Source organism: Cupressus sempervirens, chromosome 6 (assembly GCF_028749045.1).
Source record: "Cupressus sempervirens isolate cs-2001-9-10 chromosome 6, ASM2874904v1, whole genome shotgun sequence".
NCBI lineage: Eukaryota > Viridiplantae > Streptophyta > Pinopsida > Cupressales > Cupressaceae > Cupressus > Cupressus sempervirens.
In genome coordinates this window covers 353,209,261-353,231,258 of record NC_143123.1, presented here as the reverse complement: position 1 = coordinate 353,231,258, position 21,998 = coordinate 353,209,261, and the positions used below count along the sequence as shown (strand labels likewise).

The 21,998-nt window shown below is 37.0% G+C and overlaps 1 protein-coding gene across 1 annotated transcript in view; it reads left to right on the top strand.

The window, feature by feature from the left end:
- LOC149552578 (acyl-lipid (8-3)-desaturase-like) overlaps positions 1-21,998 on the top strand; it is a 135,688-nt gene that overhangs the window by 83,361 nt on the left and 30,329 nt on the right. Inside the window, exons 9-11 of the mRNA XM_089788175.1 lie at positions 11,850-11,994; positions 12,126-12,251; positions 18,666-18,737. Of these exons, the coding sequence (XP_089644301.1) occupies positions 11,850-11,994; positions 12,126-12,251; positions 18,666-18,737 (343 nt within the window). The remainder of the gene's footprint in view (positions 1-11,849; positions 11,995-12,125; positions 12,252-18,665; positions 18,738-21,998) is intronic.

Genomic DNA, 21,998 nt, shown 5'->3' with positions numbered 1-21,998 from the left:
ATGTACCAGGTAGATGACTGTACATGATCTGCGGGTCTTTTAGCCATGAAGGCATAAAAGGCAGATTCCACCTGCTCAGTGTGCTTTGCACTGTTCACTTTGGGTTGCGAACCTGATTGCTTAGACTGGGCAGCTAAGCGTTTCTGACATGCAACCTTCATGTGACCATACTTGTGGCAATAGTTGCATTGAATGTTCTTCTTTTTGGTACCATCGGATGCTGGAGCAGAAGACTTCTGCTGAGATGGTTGCTGAAACTTGCCCTTATCCTTCTGAAAGGATTTCGCAGCAAAGGCTTGCTCAGTGGAGGTGGAACTGGAGCTGCTACCGAACTGTTGTTTCCACCGATCTTGCTGAAGTAGCAGGGTGCAGAGATCAGTGAACTTTAGATCAACACCAGTAGATGTGATGTTGAGAGTCTCGATAAAATGCTCATAGGAATTTGGTAAACTCCGAAGAGTGATTACCACAATATCCTCTTCCTCCATCTTGGGACCGATGGCATGTAACTGATCACGGATTTCCTGAATCCGATTTAGGTGTGCCTGGAGCGAGGTGTGCTCATCCATGACAATAGAAAACAGAGTGTTTTTCAGAAAGAAGGCTCTGCTCTTGTCGGAAGTCTCATGAAGACCTTTTAGATGTGTCCAGATTTCGGCCGTTGTCTTGCCGGATGGAATCTGAGAAAGCTGGTCATCAGCTACGGAGAGTTTGAGAAGCATTACTGCCTCTCGATTGTTCAGATCTCATGTATCTTGATCAGGACCCGGAGAAGTCGGACGCTGCTTAACACCCAGAACAAGTTGATCGGTGTTTTGATATTCGAAGATTGCGATGATGCGCTGCTTCCAGGTTCCATAATTGCGACCATTGAATTTGGAATTATGCTCAAGCAAAATATTTGTCAGAGATGCCATGGCACGTTTTTCAATGAAAAATTGTGAAAATAATTGAAGGCACGTTCTTTGAGGCAAAAATACGGAAGACCCAGAAGAATCAGAGAATGACCCAAAAGAGAGCTCGAAAAACTCAGAAGGAATCTGCTGTCATTTTCTAAATCCGCTGGCTCGAAAATCGAGGCACAAAAATCGAGGCACCCAGAAAAAACGGACGACAACCCAGTTGAGCTCTCGAAAAACCCACCAAGAATCTGCAAACAAAAAATTTTTTCGACCCCAAAAATTAGGTTTTCGAAAAGAAAATGGCCCTAGCTGAAAAAAGCTTGAAAAAACTTCAGATTTCTTGATGAAAAATGGTCGAATCTGCTTCCCAGAGCACGATGACAGACTGAGACGTCTAAGAGCATGAAGATTTGATACAGAAACATGCACATTTTCACCCCAAAAACGCGAGTCTTCAAAAAATGGCCACGATTTCCATGCGATTTGCAGACCTGTAATTTGGGAATTTCTCCAAGCAGAAAAACCCTAGGTGGGTTTTGGAGAAATTAGCTGAAATAATTTTGGAAAAATTTAAACAAATAATTTCAAGAAGAAATTATAAAATTTTCCCAAAAAATTTAAGTATTTAGCTCTGATACCATATTACAAGGTAATTGGTAAATACTTGCTTATTAATAACAGAGACCGAAAGGTCAATTTATACAAAAGGAAGAGACGATGTTTCCTTAGGAAACAAGCGTAAAGAATAGAAACATTCTATTCCAGAGAAAGCAAAAAACGAAAGCAAACTAAAGCTAAAGATATTTACAAGATAACCATTAACTAATAATAGACGTCTTATCTATTATTGTAATAATAGAACCCTATTTTTATCCTCGACATTTTCAAAAACCATGATACAAAAACCTTTTGCGGCCGTGTTACTAAACACCCTCTTCTAGAATAGGCTCCCATTTCTCTAATATCTAAGAATGGAGCGCTTGTAAACTAGGCCAATAACCCTAGAAGCGACCAATTAGCCCCAACTTTGAAAAGAATGAGAGACAGTGGGCAATCTCATTTTCAGCCTCAACATTGACATCAACTGTAACAACCTTCAATGAGGGACTTAATACTGTTACAAGAATCAAGAAGAGTTGACAGATTAATGGATTTCCGGATGATTCATTGATTAACAGAGGAACAAATGTGTTCCTTATAAAGAATTACAAGGAACACATTTGTTCCTCTGTTAATCAATGAATCATCTGGAAATCCGTTAATCTGCCAACTCTTCTTGATTCTTGTAACATGGTATCAGAGCTATTACTTAAATTTTTTCGAACTCTTTTTCAACTAAGGGTTTAAACTTCTGAAATACAATAAATGCATCGGATTTCTTTATAAGGAAATACACCCACATTTTTTTACTGAAATCATCTACAAACAACAGAAAATACCTGTACCCAAGAACAGAAGGAGTGGCCATAGGGCCGCAGATATCAGCATGAACAAGCTGAAGTACTTGAGAAGCTCGCCAAGAATTGCCACTGGGGAAAGGTGTGCGATGTTGCTTCCCAGCCTGACATGCGTCACAAACTCCAAGGTGTTGGGTTTGAATCTTTGGCAAACCAAGAACAAGCTCATCCCGAGCAAGTTGTGAGAGATAATGCACATTTAAGTGCCCATATCGCTGATGCCAAAGTGTGCTGATGGAAGATCGCCGAGCAGCCATAGCTAAGTCCTGAGTTTGATCCAGATTTTTCTGATCAGGATCCTGCTGATCAAGCATCTCCTAGTACTACTGTTGGTCATTCTCCTCTCCGGCCTAAGTGGTGGGCTAAGACACTTGCTGATCTTCATGATGATGAGCTCATTGATGGGAGAACTACTCGGAAAAAGAGCAAAACTATAGATTCTGTTAACTTTGCTCTTATGGCCAACATTCACAGTGTGTTTGAACCTCAAACATATTCCGAGGCTAAAGGAATTCCAGAGTGGGAACAGGCCATGCAATCTGAACACCAAAGCCTGCTGAAGAACAACACTTGGGTCCTTTCTGATCTTCCCCCAGGGAAGAAACCCATTAGCTGCAAATGGGTCTACAAAATCAAATACAAATCAGATGGTACTTTGGATAAGTACAAAGCTCGTTTAGTGGCAAAGGGCTTTTCTCAGCGTCAGGGCATTGATTATGAGGAGACCTTTGCTCCTACTGCAAAGATGAGCACCATCAGATTAGTCTTAGCCATGGCAGCACAGTTTGGCTGAAAGGTCCATTAGATGGACGTAAAGAGTGCTTTCCTGAATGGTGATCTCCATGAAGAGGTCTACATGACGCAGCCTCTTGGTTTCAAGGTTGCTGGTAAAGACCATCAGGTTCTCAGATTGGTAAAAGCTCTCTATGGTTTGAAGCAGGCCCCTCGGGCATGGTACATCAAGATTGATACGTACCTCAGTGATCAAGGCTTCAAGAGGAGTTCTTCAGACTCAAATCTGTACATCAAGACTACTGACAGTGACATCATCCTTCTGGTTATCTATGTGGATGATCTGATCATCACTGGCAGTTCGGCATCTTTGATTCAGGGAATCAAACAACACCTATGCCAGTCTTTTGATATGACTGACCTTGGGCTCATGCATTATTGCTTAGGTGTTGAAGTTTGGCAACAATCTTCTGGTATATTCATCTCTCAGTCCAAATATGCCAGAGCCTTGTTAGACAAATTCCGAATGCAGGATTGCAAACCTGCATCTACACCTATGGAGAAAGGTCTCAAGTTATCAGCCAAGTTTGATTCTCCTTCCGTTGATGATACTACGTATAGGCAACTAGTAGGCAGCCTCATCTACCTATCTGCTACTAGGCCTGATATCAGCTTCGCAGTCAGCTATATTTCACGCTTTATGACAGCTCCTAAGGCTGATCATTGGATGGCAGCAAAGCGTGTGCTTCGTTATGTGAAGGGCACTTCTGATTATGGACTTCTGTATTCTCGGAGTTCTAATCCTAAACTCAGTGGGTTCACAGATTCAGATTGGGCAGGCTCTGTTGATGATAAAAAGTCAACATCTGGATATGTGTTCAGTTTGGGATCCGGTGCAGTCACATGGACCAGCAAGAAGCAGCAGGCAGTTTCTCTCTCTTCTATAGAGGCTGAATATAGAGGGACTATTAAGGCAGGATGTGAAGCTGTCTGGCTTCGTCGGATGCTTGGGGATATGCAGATGTCACCAGCAGGACCGACTACTCTGTTTGTTGATAACGAAGGCGTTATCAAGTTAGCACGGAATCCAGTCTTCCATGAACGAACCAAGCATGTGGATGTTCATTGTCATTACATACGACAGCTGGTTGAAGACGGGACTATAGATCTGCAGTATGTTCCTACCTCAGATCAGACTGCAGACATTCTCACCAAGCCTCTTGGTCCTGATAAGTTTGTCAAATTTAGAGGACAGCTTGGTGTGTTAGATAGATTAACCATTAAGGGAGGGTATTAAGATAATATCTCATACTTTCTATAATAGTCAACTACTTGTCTGTAATATGCAAGGTTGCGTGAGATTTTGGGTTTGTTGATTTTCTCCTCAAAAATCATTTCAAGTTGTCTGTAATACGCAAGGTTGTGTGAGATTCTGGGTTTGTTGATTTTCTCCTCAAAAATCATTTGAAGTTGTCTGTAATATGCAAGGTTGTGTGAGATTCTGGGTTTGTTAATTTTCTCCTCAAAAATCATTTCAAGTGTTCTGTAATACGCAAGGTTGCGTGAGGTTCTGGGTTTTACTGTTTTTTCCACAAAAACGAAGTTTTGTAATTGCAACTTATTTTGAGTCATAGCACTCTTCTGGCAAAGCTTCTTGGTTTCAGCATTCTGTAGATCCAGGGAGGGTCTTAGTTATCACAGAATGTTCCAACATTCGTACGTTGACCATTAAGGGAGGGTATTAAGATAATATCTTATACTTTCTATAATAGTCAACTACTTGTCTATAGTCCGTCTTTCAGTCTAGATAGGAACGTTTCCTATCCCGTCTCTTTTTTCTTCAGTCCAGATAGGAATGTTTCCTATCCTGTCTCTAGTTTTGTTTCTAATTCCGTCTTCAGTCTACGTTGTTTCTTTTAGAAACAACGTCCTTGTAATTCTTTATAAGGAACACATTTGTTCCTCTGTTTATCAATGAATCATCCGGAAATCCATTAATCTGCCAACTCTTCTTGAATCTTGTAACAAATACATTGCCCCTACTGCTCGTTTGTAAGTGCTCACCATTTGCAAGATTTAGCATTCACCTCCCCTTAGCTAGGACCATTTTGTGCAAAAGTGACCTTTCCTGGTGCTTTCTCTGGCCAACATGTGCATTCCCCCCCCCCCCCCCCAAACCCCCATTCACATTAGGATGCAACCTTGCAATTTGTTGACGTGGACCCCTGCAGAGTAAACCCCTGTCACCAAGAAGGTCCCTGCCATTGCCTGCCAAAACGTTTGTCTCGGGCACCCTTCTATGGTTGCGCTGTTGCATTCCGCCCATACACGACGTCTCACCATTTGGAAGACGAAAACCTGTTTTTTTCATCCTCACCATTAGCGGCGTCCAAGCCTCAGTTCACCCCTTAACAACATCCTTATGACACATTGAATACTATGGCTTCAGACTATTAGCATGGAAGCGTACAGATCAGTTCTGCGCCACCGTCTCCAAAACCGTAGGATTGGAGGAATGCAAGCCATTCTTAATTTTGTATTGTTATATATATTTTATTTAATATATTGTATTATATATAATATTACAATAATATAATAATAACTAGCTGCTAGGCTTTTCATTGTGGGCTTCACATTGCATGGTTTGCCATTAACCCTGTCTCACGTTTCTAAACCATCTCACTTAGCTATTAAACTATTTCAAAATCCACTTTCCAATGTGGAAAGTCTCTCAAACAAATTTTAACAGTAAAAAAACTCTTTTCAATGTTGGCAAATAAAATTGTAATGGTTTCACATTGATCAAACTCTTGTCCTAGATACCCAAGATCACTTATTACACCATTATTAACAAGATTTTACTGTGAAGAGGACTGAAAACTCTACAAACAAGCCCTGCTATAGATTTAAATAATTCTGAGAATGATGATTAATCTTTGAAAATAGTGAGAACAATGCTGCAAATGATGTAACTTGAGGTATTTGACTGATTTTGCTTAATCTGGAGGGCTTGTTGAAAGTGAATAAAGTCAGTCCCCTAGATGGTTGTAATTGACTGATATTTGTTGTTAGATGACTGTGAGAGCTGATGCCAACCTGCAAATTGAAATAAGCAGTGCTGCCCATGATTTACACCACTTCCAGTAAATAGCCCTGGAAGCAAATGATTAAGAAAAACTCCACAATCTGCACTTTTGATAATTTCAACTTTCTCAGCAGGCCCTGTTATTGCAATTGCTTGAAAATGATCTTTAGGATGTAGCAAGTACCTTGTTTATATAGGGAGGATGATTAGCATTTATTGCCATTATTTTAAGTTACCCTCAATCAATTATTAGTAACATCCACACCCACCATTGGATTAATGGGCATTATTTAATTCAATCTCTTTTTATTTCAAAATTTGAATTTGGGGCCCTCATATAGGGTCGAATTTTCTAATCCGATTGTGATTGCAAATTTTCATTAAATGCTTGGCATCACTTGTTTAAGTCAAAAGTGAATTTGAATTGAATTTGTAATGCCTTGCAGTAAATGTGGAGGCTCCTCCTTGTTTAGTGGGCATTGCATGAAGTTTTTGTCCATTAATTATCCATTCAAGGGCCTTAAACTCAGATCTACATTTAAAGTTTACCATTTGCATTGAATTTGCATCGAACATTGAGGCTTGGATAGGAGAGGGGGCTACTTTTGCATTGAACTTAACATATAGACTATGTTTGGAACCCATATCTCGAGTTTAGAACCCATACATTTGATAAATGGCAAAATTCATGTAATTCAATGCCCAGACTTGCCTTGGTTTTAGGTCCATAAGGGTCACACAGTTCATGTTCAGGACTTACGGTCCCAATGCCACATGCCTCCTATAGGGAAGATTTAAATCCAATTAAGTCTAATCCAATTGTTTTAAGGTCTGATCCACCTTGAATTTAGGGCCTAGATCTGCCACACGCCATGATTTAGGGCTGGATCTAATTAGATTTGTGTCTGATCAAAGTTTTTTAGGGCCAGATTTAAATTTCTGGGTTCACACATTGCAACCTTAAAGCCTCCAGCTCAAATTTTGAGCCTAAATCTATGAGTTATAGTGCCCATGCTACAAGCCCACATGTATTAACTTTTCTATTCAAATCTAGGCCTCATTAGGCTTATGCCTTAGCCTTTGGGGGCCCTAATTGAAGGCTAACCTTAGCAAATTACGGCCTGGTCCACTTGGTCCAGGCCCACACATTTTGCATAAGGAGCTGTTTACTTTGCTATTTAAATAATGTTCATGGGCCCAAGGTCACATATTTCAGTGACAGGGCCTTACTGTCTAGAGTCTTGAGCCTTTGGATTTGAATTTTAAGTTGCTCCTATTAAAACCTAAACACATGCATTATCTCTTTCTTCCCTTATCGAACATGGGAGGTAGAGGTGTTTCCTCTACTTGTAATTTAAGACAAAGATGCTTCGTCTATCGCCTATTTGAGACGAAGGGGTGCTTCCTCTTATTTATTCTCGAGACAAAGAGGCGCTTCCTCTCTAATCCTTGAGGCTAAGAGGTGCTTCCTCTCCTTTCACATTCAGGCAAATTTACTTTCCCTTAGCTCAAATTTTCTCTTCAATTTCCGACTTCTCGACTCAGCCAAATATAAACTTATCAAGGTCTACCTAAATAAGGCCCTTTAAATCTCAAATTGCTACCAAACTCACCCCACTACCTAGACCTACTAGCAAAATGACAGGGTCCTAATTTGCAATGGGGCAGTGGTACAAAAGCCTAACAACAAAACTCTTTTTGACAAATGGGTGTAGCTGTTGTGGGTGTCATGTTGATTAACTCCATGATGTTACCATGTCGAGAGATTTTGTAATCTACTCTTTGCAACAAATAGGTGTAGTCATTGTGGGTGTTGTTAAGTGAGCAGATGGAAGCGCTCATTTGGATAAGGCCTCCACTTTTCACCAAAATTCAATACAAGAGAAAGAGGGGCTTCCAAACATAACTCTCATTATAACCTAAGTTAGATTAGCAAAACCCAAAGTGATAAAGGGAGGCCAATGCTATACCCAAACTAAATCAAGGAAGTATGCAAGCAAGTCCTCTTTCGTGCAATGTAAAGTTTGGTTAAAGATATGAAATTTTAAATGTGAAATCGAACCAATTGATCAAATGAGAAGAGAGATAGATCAAGGTTCTAAATATATGCAATCAGCCCAATTAAGATATGGAATTAGGTCTAGACTAAAAAGTGAATTTAATGATGTACTTGCCTCAAAATGTGCAAGGGAATATATCTTTTTTCTTTGAAAATTGCAGATCTGAAATTGTGACAAAACTTTCGATTGCAAATTGGCGATCACAATAGAAAACCCAAAAACTGTTGTTTTTCTCAAGCTTCCAATAAGATGTTGACCTGGTGGTAAAGTGTTCAGACACTTCATGGGAGGATGGACATGTTCTCGGGACACAGTAGCAAAGTGGACCCAACTTCTTTGGAAGTGTTTCAGCGAGTAGTTTCCAGATTTGTGGTCACAATTCGGCTATCCTGCTCGTACACAAATTAAAACTTGTTTTTTGTTTTGGTTGGATGAGGGCTTGCCTTGGTCAAGCCCTAGATTGAGGATTTGCAATATTCACCTCGCTTGTAAAAGCCCTTGTGAATAAGAATTTGCAATGCTTGTATGTTGTAGATGTCGAATTGCAATGAACGTTGTAGGAAATCTCCACAAATGTAGTGGATCTACCTAAACCACATCATGGAGCCATGGATGTAAATGTGAATCAATGAAGACGATGATGAATGCCTCAACGTAGATCTCCTCTCATGATGTTTAATGATTATAAAAATGAGGTGCCCAGGCTTCCTTTTATACGAGTTTTTGGTTGCAAAAACAAAGCAAGCCAACAAGGTCACCTGATTTTCTAATTTGCAACCCTGAGACAAAAGTGGCCCCGGGATTCAAAATCCCTGGGAAATAGGTCGACTTGGGTCAACCTAGTTCAGAACAGGTCAACTTGGGTTGACCTATTTAAGAATAGATCAACCTACTGCAGGGTCACCCCACAAGGAGCTAACCTTGAGGTCTCAAGTACTACATTAATGAAAGTGAGAGCTACAGGGTAGAATAGGAGAAAGAGATGATTGAGCATCCATGGTCCATAAGGTCATTAAAGGATGGGTGTTAAAAGGTCTTAAACAATGGGTACTTTTGTTTTTAGACGCTACATTTAGCCCCCACTTTAGTGGAAGTATGAGTTGCCTCAAACTCCCAGTAAAGTAGATCAAAGTAAAAGTTGGTCCAATAAGGTTTGTGTTTCTTATTGTGAACTTCATGAAAAAGAAAGGTGTGCTTCAACAAAAGATGGCATTGAATGGTCTAGCAAATGTGTGTGGCATGCTAGTCAATTCATCCAAAACATTCATCCTCAAGAGAACTCTATGTCCCAAAAAGAAGAACCAAAATACATCTTTTTGTTAATCTATACAAGGAGCTTTCATCTCCTTTGATTAGTATAACTTTGATTTCTCATAGCATGGTCTTAGAGTGGGTTGATGAGGTTCTATAAAATTTAGTGATTTTTTTAATAAAAGTTTAAGGCTTCTTTTGTGGAATTATTCTAGATTTTTTTAATCGTTTTTAATGAAAAAATGACTTTGCATTTCATTTGGAAACATTGAAGATTTTTGCTGAAAATAGTGAGCTTGGTTGAAGGTTTTGATCATGTGTGTGGGTTTTTTGGAAAACCACATCAAGTGCATTCATTTCAAGTGTTTCCTTTTGTGTATTTGAGGAGAAATGTTCGGGGTTTTGTGGGCTGATATTTTCATAATTGTTGTATTTGCCTATCTTTCATATGTTTTTGTTCCTTTTTGAGCAGTGTAAGGATTTGTATTTGTTGTTATTTTGGCATGTGCTCAATTTTCTGGCTCGTGCAACTCCTTTTTTGGTTGTTTGGGCTTTCTACATGTTTCAGGGGCCATGTGATTTGGGTGTGTTTGCAACTCACATTTTTTGGCAACGATATCTGTTTTTTTTGAGTTTGTTTTTCATGCAACAACATTATTAGAGCTACATGGGGTTTGTTTTTAAATTTGTTTGTTTTGCTCAGAATTGTTTTTGTTGAATATCGTAGTGTTTCCTACTTGCATGACCTCTGTAGTTGCATCTCTTCTAATGACGGCTGACAGACTTCCATTTTCATGTTTTTAGAAGTGGTTTCATTGTGTTTTGGTGGCTATGATCGCTAATTTTTTCATCTGCATATGCCCATGTCTTTTCATTTGCATATGCTTGTGTTTTGGCCTACTTTTTGTTTGTGAGTTCTATTATTCAGCTGCATTTTTGTTCGCGATCTATACTTCCAGAGTTCTATTATACCTGTACTAACAGAGTTCAACATTGCCTATTACCTTGTGTAGGTTGTCATTCCCTCTTCACTGTCTGGAGTCCTGCTTAGTAGTTTATTTGGCTTCTACAATTGCTCATTTGTCAAGTGGTCTTATGTAGCCTATAATTTTTTCAAGAAGTCCCAAATACATTTTAATAGCCTCTTATAGCTAGTTTTGGTCAGAATATATCATACCTTGTGGATAGTTTTTTTTTAAAATCATAACTTTGGTTGTAACCATTGTGCTGAGACTACAGACAAGCCCAAGGAGAGGTACTCTTGATATGTATTAAATTTACTTTGAGCATGAGATAAACCATAATTTCTAGATGTATAGTTAATGTAAGGTTTAATATTAAATTGAGTATCAAATTGAAAAACAAACAACAATGACAGTGTTATTTAACCCCTCTAATGAAATTGACCTCTATTTTCTCACTTTTCATTTGGGCATGGGATGAATTCCAAGAAAATGTTCTTGGGGACTGATTTCTGAGGTCCATATGAGATTACTTGATGCATCTAGATGATTCAAATGAAAATCTTTTGTGAACTATTTATACCATTAGAAATTTATATTTCATTTAATATTGAATGTGCCCATATTTTTGTCAATTGTTTTGTTCTCATCTTTATTTGAGTGGATACTATTGGTTGGTTAGGTTTGTTTAACATCTCTGAAGGCAAACCAGACTTCAACCTGCTATACAATTCTTCCTTTTCTAGTATTTCCATAGCCTGCTACAGTTTTTCCCAAAGACTGATGTTTGTGGGGATTCATATTTGTTGAAATGCATTAGAGTCAAATAAGATACATAATTTATAGGGATACAGAACCCACATAAACAATTTAAAGGTTTAAAGGCTACATTTGTTGATACTTTCAGTGTATTCTTAGAGTACATTAAATGACAATATGATAAGTTAAAGGCTACATTTGTCAATACTTTCACAGCGTATTCAGGCGACAATTTGATAATTCTCCAATAATTGAGAGTTCTAAATATGTACAACTTGGATTTTTGGCTGTCTTAGCTGTTATGTCTGTTGCAGGTTAGTGTGTTAAGAGTTCGTTTTTTCTTGTAACTTCAAATGTTCCTAGTAACAAATGAAATAATCTCTTGTGAAGAATACCATGTTTGAATCTAAAGAAAATGCTATTTGAAGTTGAATAGGTTAGAGCTTGGCTGTGCGCCCCAAAAGTTGGTCACCTTTTACAATAAAGAAGACCAGTCTCTAAATTTTTTGTATTTTTAAATATTTTCTGGTTCGTTTTTGAAAGGAAAGTTAATGATGGAAATAACCAAGTGTCCTTTTATAACAAAAATCTGTAAGACACCAAGGTTTGCCTGATTTATAATGTGTTTGATGTTTGATCAGAGTGAAGATACCTAAAATGACAAATTTGGAGACTGGAGTATTTTTTGGAGGCAAGATACTCTACACAATCTACATGTTTGTGCTTCCCTCTCTTTTCAGTCATCACAGCATCTTTCAACGTGCAGTTCTCTATGTAGCTTCACAGGTGAGCATTAATATTATGATTTACCTGTGTGTATACATATTTCTTAATTTTGGGTTTACAAAGTTTTACCTTTCAACATCATTTTCAGTTAACAGTGGACAAGCACAATGTTGACTTGAATACTTTTGCAGCTTGTTTGTGGATGGACATTGGCATTTCTATTCCAGGTTGCCCATGTTGTCCCAAAAGTTGATTTCCCAGTTGTTGATTCGAGTCATGGTCGACCTAAAGTGCATCAAGGATGGGCTGCAATGCAGGTGAATTTGTAAATTACATGTTCAAACATAGAAATAATCAAACTGCTGGATGCTTTTTCTTTTGAGAGTTACTGTCATAGACTTAAAGAAAAGGGGGAAAAAAAATTATCACCTCATTTTCATTTTGTGTATGATGATAAGTAATCAAATTTTTCTTTTATGTCATCTTTGTGAATTATGGGTCTCCAAGGTGTTGATGTTTCATAGCTTCAGTTGGATAAACCTATATATATATATATATATATATGAGAGAAATTTACTTATATATATAACAATGATTAAATGGTTATTATATTAATTGTCAAATTAACAAATAGACATGTCCCATGAAGGGACATGTCTCTTCTTATTTTTTTTTCTCATTATAAATAAGGGGTCGTGGCCATTTGGAACAAACATACCAAATATCATGGCAGTGCTTAGTATATTTGCAGTGATCCTGGAAAATCAACATGGTATCAAAGCTAGGCTGCAAATGTATCAAAGAAAAGGAATGAACTTGGATTGTAGGCCAGCAATCTATTTGGAATCAACGAGCTGTGCAAAACCTATTTGATTGTCGACTCCAAAATATATACAAAACTGCATGTAGGCTGCATACAACCAAGTCAATGCCTAATTGAAATGTCGAGCTAATATCCTAAAAACCAATGCCCAAGAATATAAAGGTCTCAACAAACCAAAAAGTCGCCAAATTATTGAGGGTCTACTCTATGCACATTGCACACCATGCATCAGATCTTGGATTGTGAACACAGTATTAGACATTCTGAAACAAACTATTAACCAAAATAACTATTAATTCATTAGGCATCAGCCAATATGACAAGTGATTTATGAGTAAGGGTAGATACAGTTCATCATAGAATAGATTATACAAGTATAGGCTTCCCAAAAAGTTCGCCATTATCTCTACATGCCATGACAAGGAATACTGCAGAACAAAATAGTTATAACAAATCATCACAGAGAGATGAAAAAAAAAATAGCCCAAACAAATTAATATCAAATCGTTGTAGAGTGGCCTGAGTCGAAAGGAGACTCAACATTATAATCTTGGTAGGAGGCACGGCTAATACATCACACCTAAATAATAGGGCATGCACATGGCTAATTAGTAGACAGGAAAAGGGCAACTCACATCCAACGTGGAGAACACATAGTAACGTGACAAGAAAAGACACCCCATAAAATAGAATGAGGACATCGATCACAAGTAATAGTTAATCGCAACAAAGTGAAGAGGAAAGGATTGAATCAAATGATGGTGACGTGTCACCTAGCTATGCCCATGCAAAGGTCTAAACGCTTGAGCAAATTTAAGTAATGTGGCTCACAAATGAAAAGTCAACTAGAGGTATGGCCACGAAGCCTATTGGAAGATAGAAATACGTATAAAATTATATAAAGGAAGTCAATGGGGTAAGAGGCCGTGAGCCAACTTAGAAGTTGGCAGCGAACAAAACAAAGACAATGGCGGGCCAAGGGACTCAATTAAAAGTACACTTAAAGATGGAAATAAACCATATGCCATAAGGAGGAGATGGTCAAACATAGTTCTTGAGGGCTAAGGTAAGTATACATATGTATGTATTATTTCATTCTTATGATTTCATTTCAAATATGTTTTGCATTTCTATATATAATATGATGAACACGAAATATTCTGAGTGATATAGAACAAGGTGAATTTATGTTAAATTATGAAGTCAAATATATATTTTCTAAATAGTTTTGGTCACTATAGATTATTATATGTGACATTAATAAGAAAACAATATTTTGAAGATATAGATTTAAGTAAGATCTATATTAGATTGAAATGATCTTATTATGCAGAATTATTATCCTTGGGTATTATAGTAGTCTCTCCTATTTATATTTATATTTCTATACGAGCTATTTGCCGTGATCTTTTCCTTTGAGATTGAGACTTAGAGGGAGCCTGACATTTCATTAGAGGCAACCTTGAAAGAGAGGGAGTAGATAGAGGATACAATTCAGTGACTTAGTCAACCTTTGGTGATCTCGATCATATTGATTCGGAGAGAGTAAACCATGTTGTGATGGATTCTCCATTGATCAATAAATTGTAGCAATCAAGAGGATTGTGATTCATAAATATACCTTATGACTATATGATTTTAATGGGCCTACCCCTTGTGTACATCATGAGGAAGTGACGACTTCCAAATGATGTCACTTGTATTTGCAAAAGGTATTGAAAGGTGATGATCTTACAATAACTTAATTTTCTATTATGATGGATATCTTACGATGTCTATGCAAATCATATAGATTATACTATTTATAGGATTTTTTTTGGTTTGGCGTGCTCTGTAATGAGAAATGTAACTCACAAAATAGCTTAAATTAGGTCAAGTGGCTGTAATATAGATAAGATTGCTCACTATTTGTTTGAGTTTTGACTCATGTATTACCTTCAGTCTATTTTGGCTGAAAGATTCAACCCTATTTCCACAGGTCTAAGTCAGCTATCTCAAAAGCCTTACTAAAATTACATTTGATTTGTTTGATCAAACACAACTCAATTCTAGTAGTGATGATATCATCTATGTAAATGACTATTAGAATGATCTCATTGCCAATGCTTTTGACATATGGATTCAGATCTGAAAGACTTGTCTCGACTCCTTGTTGAACCAAATAGTTGTCAATCTTACTGTACTGTGCCTTGGGTGTGTGCTTGAGGGCATACAGTCTTTTGTATCTGATGCTCCTTTCCTGCAACCTAAAAACCCTGAGTTTGAGTCATGTACACTTCTTCCTCAAAATTTACCATCGAGGAAGATACTCTGTGTCCATTTCATGGATTTTCCAACCAAACTACGCTGCCATGGCCAGATTTAGTGTAATGCACTTAGCATTTTTGCAAGTTGATTAATTGGTAACAGAAACCTAACAAATGACTACTTTAAGTTTACCAACCATAGGAAAAATATAAGTTTTAGTAAACTTCCAGTACAAACTTGATCACTGTCATATGAAGTGTGCAGATGATAATTTCTTACACAAACCACAACTACGAGTTCAGCTTCCCTTGGCAGTGCTGGCCCACAGTTAGCTCACATAATCATTCATAAAGGGACTGATGAATTGAGTATCAATTGGCTCCTCAAAGCACTGATGCCTAGAGGTAAGAGGCACAGAACCCTGGAACCTAGAATTATGGTTTTCCAGTGATCAGGTTGGAGAATGACATGATTCTTTGCAATTTGTTAACCTAGGTGCTGTGATTTTCCCCTCAGCTCCTTCCGTAATGCTAAATATAATTGCTTGGCAAGTTTTGGACTGGTTGAAAAATTGCCACAACTTGCATCCAATGCCACCTTGATATCCATCTCGATTGTCACATATCAAACACATTTGAATTAGGAATAGGTAGGATAGCTTAGGAATTACTGAGCAACAACAGAGCAAGGAGACAATGGAATAGGTTAGGGTTTCATCTAGCTTTTCCAAATAAATTGAGCTTTCGTCCCACAAGCTCCAAACATTGGATAAATTTGCAAAAGCCGCCCTCCAACAGTAAATCAAAACTGTTTAAATATTAATGCCTGAAGTGGTGTGTGCATCATGAGGTCTAGGCTGATCTGCAAGCTTGGTGCTGAAAACAAAATTTAAAAATCATATTATGCTCACCAATTTTTTTCAAATGATATATATATATATATATATATATATATATATTGATCAGTAAGAGGCTGAAGCCATGATTAATTATTATTATTTGTTGTGATTAATTATTATTGTTAAGCTTGAGTAGACTCAAACACTAGACCTCCCAGACAAGAGGCTCGCAATTTACCGTTGTGTTGTAGGTTCTTACCTTTTTAAAAATAATATATTAATACTATTTATATAAAATATTATTTTGAATTAAATTACTGTTAAAAATAATGTTCAATTGTGGAAAGTAGCCCTTAAATGGCTAAGAACGAAGGGACATGATAGTTCTTGTCATGAATATTGCTTACCCTCAAGAAGTTACGAATTTGGATAGTAAAAAATCTGAGCTCGTTCCTACCTAGCCTCCTTGATGGGAAACTTCTTCCAGTTCACTTAATATTCTTGAATAACCTTGCTTCTAGGCTTCTTCTCCTTCACAGCCACAATTGTTTTCGGTTCAAGAGTCAGCTTTCCTCGATTGTCAAGTGGTGGCAAGTCTACCAAGGGGGTGATATGCTTGCCAAGGGCTTTTTTGAGACATAAGACATAGCAACATTATATATTTTTCTGTTGACTTGACATTCCAGCTCAAATGTGACCTCGCAAATCCTCTCAATACCTTGTAGGGCCCATAAAATTGTGGTTTAACCTTCTATGCTCTGCTGCCTTCGAGGGAAGATTACTTTTTGATCTGAATTTGACAAGGAGTTTGTTAAACAATAGAAGGTAATGAGAACCTGCAAGTATTGTAAAAATAATGGACAATAGCAAAAACTTGAAGAAGAAGAGTTGTGTGCATCAAAAGTCCCCAATAGCTTCAAAAGGGGTTTTAAACACAAGAATGGGATCCCAACAGTCTTAGGAAACCAAACAGTTTGACCTGAAGAGTCTGCAGAAAATAAAACGATAAACAAAATTACAAATATTTTGAAAACTAGAAAATTGTGTAAGCTTGGTGGGGCCATATCTTTCCACTCGAGAGATTGGAATTTGAAACCATTTGGTTTGCTGGAAAGGTATTGGAGAGATCTAGTTTTAGTTCCTTAGATCCATGCCTTCGAAAACCGTTCTATCGAACTAACAACACTTTGGATACCCTGTTTCACTTTGAAGATCCTCAATAATGCAATTTATGGAAATGTAGAAAATACCGAAAAATCTTGTTATTGGCTTTTTTGTTTTTTCTCACTTTTGTCAGCTCCAAGTTGATTTGGACCTTTACCAACATGGCTTGATCTTCCCAGAACTATTTCAGATGATTTTTGTCATGTCTTGGATCAGCTCCATACGGCTCCTGATCACTGTCAACATGAGCTGAATAATTAGAGTGACTGCCATGGGACCAAGACGGCTTCAATATTATACCAATAATTCTTGTAACCAGGAATTCTAAGGCAAATGCCACTGACAATGGCATAGGCTATAACCATTCAAAAATCCCAAGGAATGATGCTACATAAAGAAGCAATTGACATTGGCAAAATAGAGAGGCATGGACTGACATTCACAGCCTTATCTAGAGTCGGATCATTATATGACCTTTCCATTTAACCAATGTCCTCTTTTGACAGATACACCGAAATGCAAAATAATTCTCACACAATTATAAGGGAAAAAAGGAATCTTGATTGCAGCAACTCTCTCTAACAAATCAATGTGCCCAAGCTCAATACAACCATTACCTTGAGGTATTAGTGATTTGCATCATTAAGCAGTTTTTTTCACAATTAAAATGATGCTATAGATCAAATACTCCCAAATCGTATCTTCCAACATTACAAAGATTGTACTTTAAAAAAAGGTCTGATATCTGAAACCTTCCTGATTTTCCTCATACATAACTTTCCATCTAGGTTACTGATTCGACCTATATATGTAATCTCAAATTTTGACACCTAATCTAGGCTTCCAATAATTTGGCTACATTTGTTTTACAAATTTTGGACACATCTGTTTGTGTACATTGTAAACATGATTTTTAGTACAAAAGCATTTTACAAAAATTTTTCAATTTAATTTAGAAGTTGTATACATTCGTGCTCAGTTTTTCCCACATTTCAACACCAACTTGACAATTTTCAAACTAATTGTTAATAACAAAGGCAGTGTTCACTTCTTCTGACTCTTTCCTGCTCTTTAATTTATTATTACATCATCAGCATAACCCTTGCACCTTTTTGGTGCAAGTGCTAATATTAATATTCTTGAAGTGTGTATTCTCATGATTTCTGCTCATTGGTGCATTGCATTGCTATATATAATAATAAAGGCATTTGGCAATTTTTTTGTTAATCATGTTATGATGTTTTATTTGTTTATCCTTCTAGCGTCACATTGCATGGTTTTATGGTGATGATTTGAAGTTGGCACCATTCTTGCTGTTCCATTTATTCTCATGAGAGATGGGTTCATGTGTGAATCACTACTCATGATATATGGGTCAATGAGTTTGACTCAAAAACTACACAGTTAAATCCTAATAGCAATATCACAATAAGCCTATATTGTTTTCTAGCTAAAATAAGTTTTGAATGTTTGAAGAGTATGGTTTTCTCATTCAGACAACTTGAAAGACAGCAATATCTTCAGAGAGCTTATGCAGGGGTTGCTCACTATAATTGACAATAAGAACCTATCTATACTTAGTTTTTATTTTACACAGATAGGCAATGTTTTGAAGAAATCTGACTCTTCTAACTATATTTGTACAACGTAATATTGAAGGTGAGGACAACTACAAACTTCAGTACAAACTCTATGCTATGGACGCATTTGAGTGGTGGCTTGAACTATCAGGTATTATTGGATTGTTTAAAAGCTATCCTTTCCTTTCCTTGATTCTTTTTTTACTCAGGTCCTATTTGTTTTTAACTCCTCGGTCAACAATTTGAGATGTTGGCTCCATATAGGATCATTAATTAAGCATAGCACAGAAAAATGCATTTTCTAATAATTCATTTCCAACAATTGTACTTTTACATTGATAAAATATTTTCCACATTTTACTTCATAGTTCTTAGATGAACAACCATTACTTGAGTGGGAAGCCCTGCCAATCAATTTTCCAAGGAACACATATGATATTGATTCAAGAGTTTTCTAGGTCTGAGTTGTATGACATTTCATGATGATAATGAGAGTTTGATATAATTCCATTGGGTGCAAAACATTCCCTTGAGTGTGTGGAGTAATCAGATCACAGCATACTTTGGCATGAAGATTGTACAACTTCATAGTTAGTGGCATGATTGTTTCGAGTGATGGCCTCAATCTTTATCGTTTTTGGGTGCCCTAAGGGTTTCATAGTAGCATGATTTCTAGTGGGTTTTCGTATAACTTTGCACAAGTTGAAGAGATATAACTTTTCTGCTATAATGTTTATATTTAAGAGCCTCACAATGCTAAAAGTGTAAATATATTTTTGCCTCATTGGAATGAGCAGAGATGTGACAATGAGCAGAGATGTGAGATGCGAGAAACTTCATTAGCAAGTTGGAAAGAATCTATATGCTGTTTCTGGATTTGATTGTGCGAGTATTATTGCATCAACATTTCAGATCACATTCTATGATCCATCATAAGATTATTTTTTGTCTTGTTGCTCTCTATTATCTTGACGATGGATCACAGAGTGTGACTAGATATGTTGATGCAAAAATGCTCACATAGTCAAATCATGAATCAACACACACACACACACACACACACACACACACACACATCTTATGGATTGTGGAAATCTATTTAGTCTAAGTTGGAAAAAAATTACCGTGGATTGTTATCTCAGTACTTGTAACTCTTTACAAAGATTTCAAATAAGAAGTCAGACGTAATGCCCTGCTAGGGAATCTAAGAGAACAACATGACTAAGGAGAGGAATATCTATTTTTTGGCTTAAGAATATCTATTTTTTGGCTTAACATAAAAGCGAAACACATACACTTCTATAACATTAACATCATTGGTTACATTTCATCGAGTACCAATATGAACATTTCAATAATTGACAACAAGTTCTCATAGGTTTCTTGATGACGCTACCAAGAACACATACATACATAACAATTTATGAAGACCATTATACATATGTAAACGAGAAAGCATGTAAAGATCACATATTCATATCAATGACCAACATCATTACCTACTCTTTCTATTACATCATAAATAAATACATGTTCACTTTTACAATTTACAAGTATTTGCTACATCATTTTCACATTTAACTTTTACATTTTCCCCTTCAAGGATTTTATCATATAATATGAATCACATCAAATGCTACATCATTATGAAGCCATACAATCCAGTACAATGAACCATACGATCCATATGGCCCCCAAGAACATGAAGATGCAAGAGGATATCTAGTAATGTAGGTTGATCATCCAAAGCTCACGAAAAAGTCTGAAAAGAAATACTTGATGGACGAAAGATTTGCCACTCGACCATGTGGAACCTTGCGGCTCCACTCCCCCGAGCTAGGAGATAAAAAAAGGTCCCTATGCCAAGCTCAACCATAAACCAAGGTGACTTAGGTCCCCATCCAAGAAATGCCAAAGGGAAATTCAAAGGAAACCAACGTAGTACCAACAAATCATTACAACCAGGCATCCCATGCTAGAGGCAAACCTAAAAGTAACTTGAGAGAACTCTTGGGATACAAATGGAAGGGTGTCATCACATGGTTGCTTACTAGTGCCACCCTACAGCCTCTCTAGATCTGGTACCTAGGGGAACATCATGTGGGAACGACCACCTTATTGTATGAAGGTGATGTACAGCCAGATCAACGTCCTCATGGACAGACATGTTGCCATCTCAACGTCCCACGAATGGACAAGCCTTCTCATCCCATCCTCATAACAAAAGAGCACATGCATACTCCAAGTATGGAAGAGGCACATTATCTTTTATTAATGTGAAACCCCAAACCCAGTTAAATTTTATTATATTACCACTTGATTAGTAACTCTACAATGGGGTACCCACAACTAGCCACCTTGGGCTCCGGCTCCCATTGCGAGCCACCGTTAACACTTCGTTCCTATTGAGATCCTCCTATGCTCCAAAACCAATTTAAGAAGTGAACAGAACTACAAGCTTAAAAAGGAACTCAATAAAAAAAACTATAATCAAGTAGCAAGTTTGGAGCATAGATTCAAAATTATAGAAGGGATCCAAATTGTAAAAGAGACGATAATAAGGCCAATAGTACCATTCTTACAAAAAGGAAAAAAGGGACTTCTAGATACCAAGGCAAAACCATAATTAACAGGTGAACACTGCTCTTTGGGATTGGTGTGATGGGTAGGAATTGGAAACAATGCTATAATTATCACACCACAGAGTGACTCCAAAATAAATAGACAATATCACAAAATATCCATGTTCACCATATCCATCAAGAGTCAACGTCAACAACCATAACAACCTTGAACACACCCAAGACTCTCGTGAGATCCCCAATTGCACATTCTGGCCCATTCATTCAATAATGAATTTTCCCCCAAAACATAAATCAATATAAGAACCCAAGTCCATGGAATATTTAAACTAAACCATTAAATAACAATAAAATATCAAGGAACTGTGAAACACCCTACCTAGTGGTACACATAGGTTAAATATTCTAGCCATCCTAGTTATAATAGAGCCCATCTCCTAGGTATTGCAAAACTAAGTCTACATTCTTAATAGAATTATATGCCTAACAGAATATAAATTGTTTAATCTTTACAAGATTAGACTTCACTATATTTTATTACAAAAAGGGTGATTAAATAACATAATAATTCTCAAACACTAATTCATAAAATGTAACGAACCTTAAACCTCCTAAATGGATAAGAATTAAAGGATATAATAAATAAGTTAAGGATATTGCATATAAAAGAATGAGTTCCTTAATAACTTACTTCATTGAGAAAATGAGTCAACTTTATATTGTATTCAAATCATGCAGCAAGATAAACAAACAAAGTTTCTAATTCACAAATCATAAGGCTAACCTGGAACTTTTTTTGTCATTTCAAAACCGTAGCCCTACTACCCAAG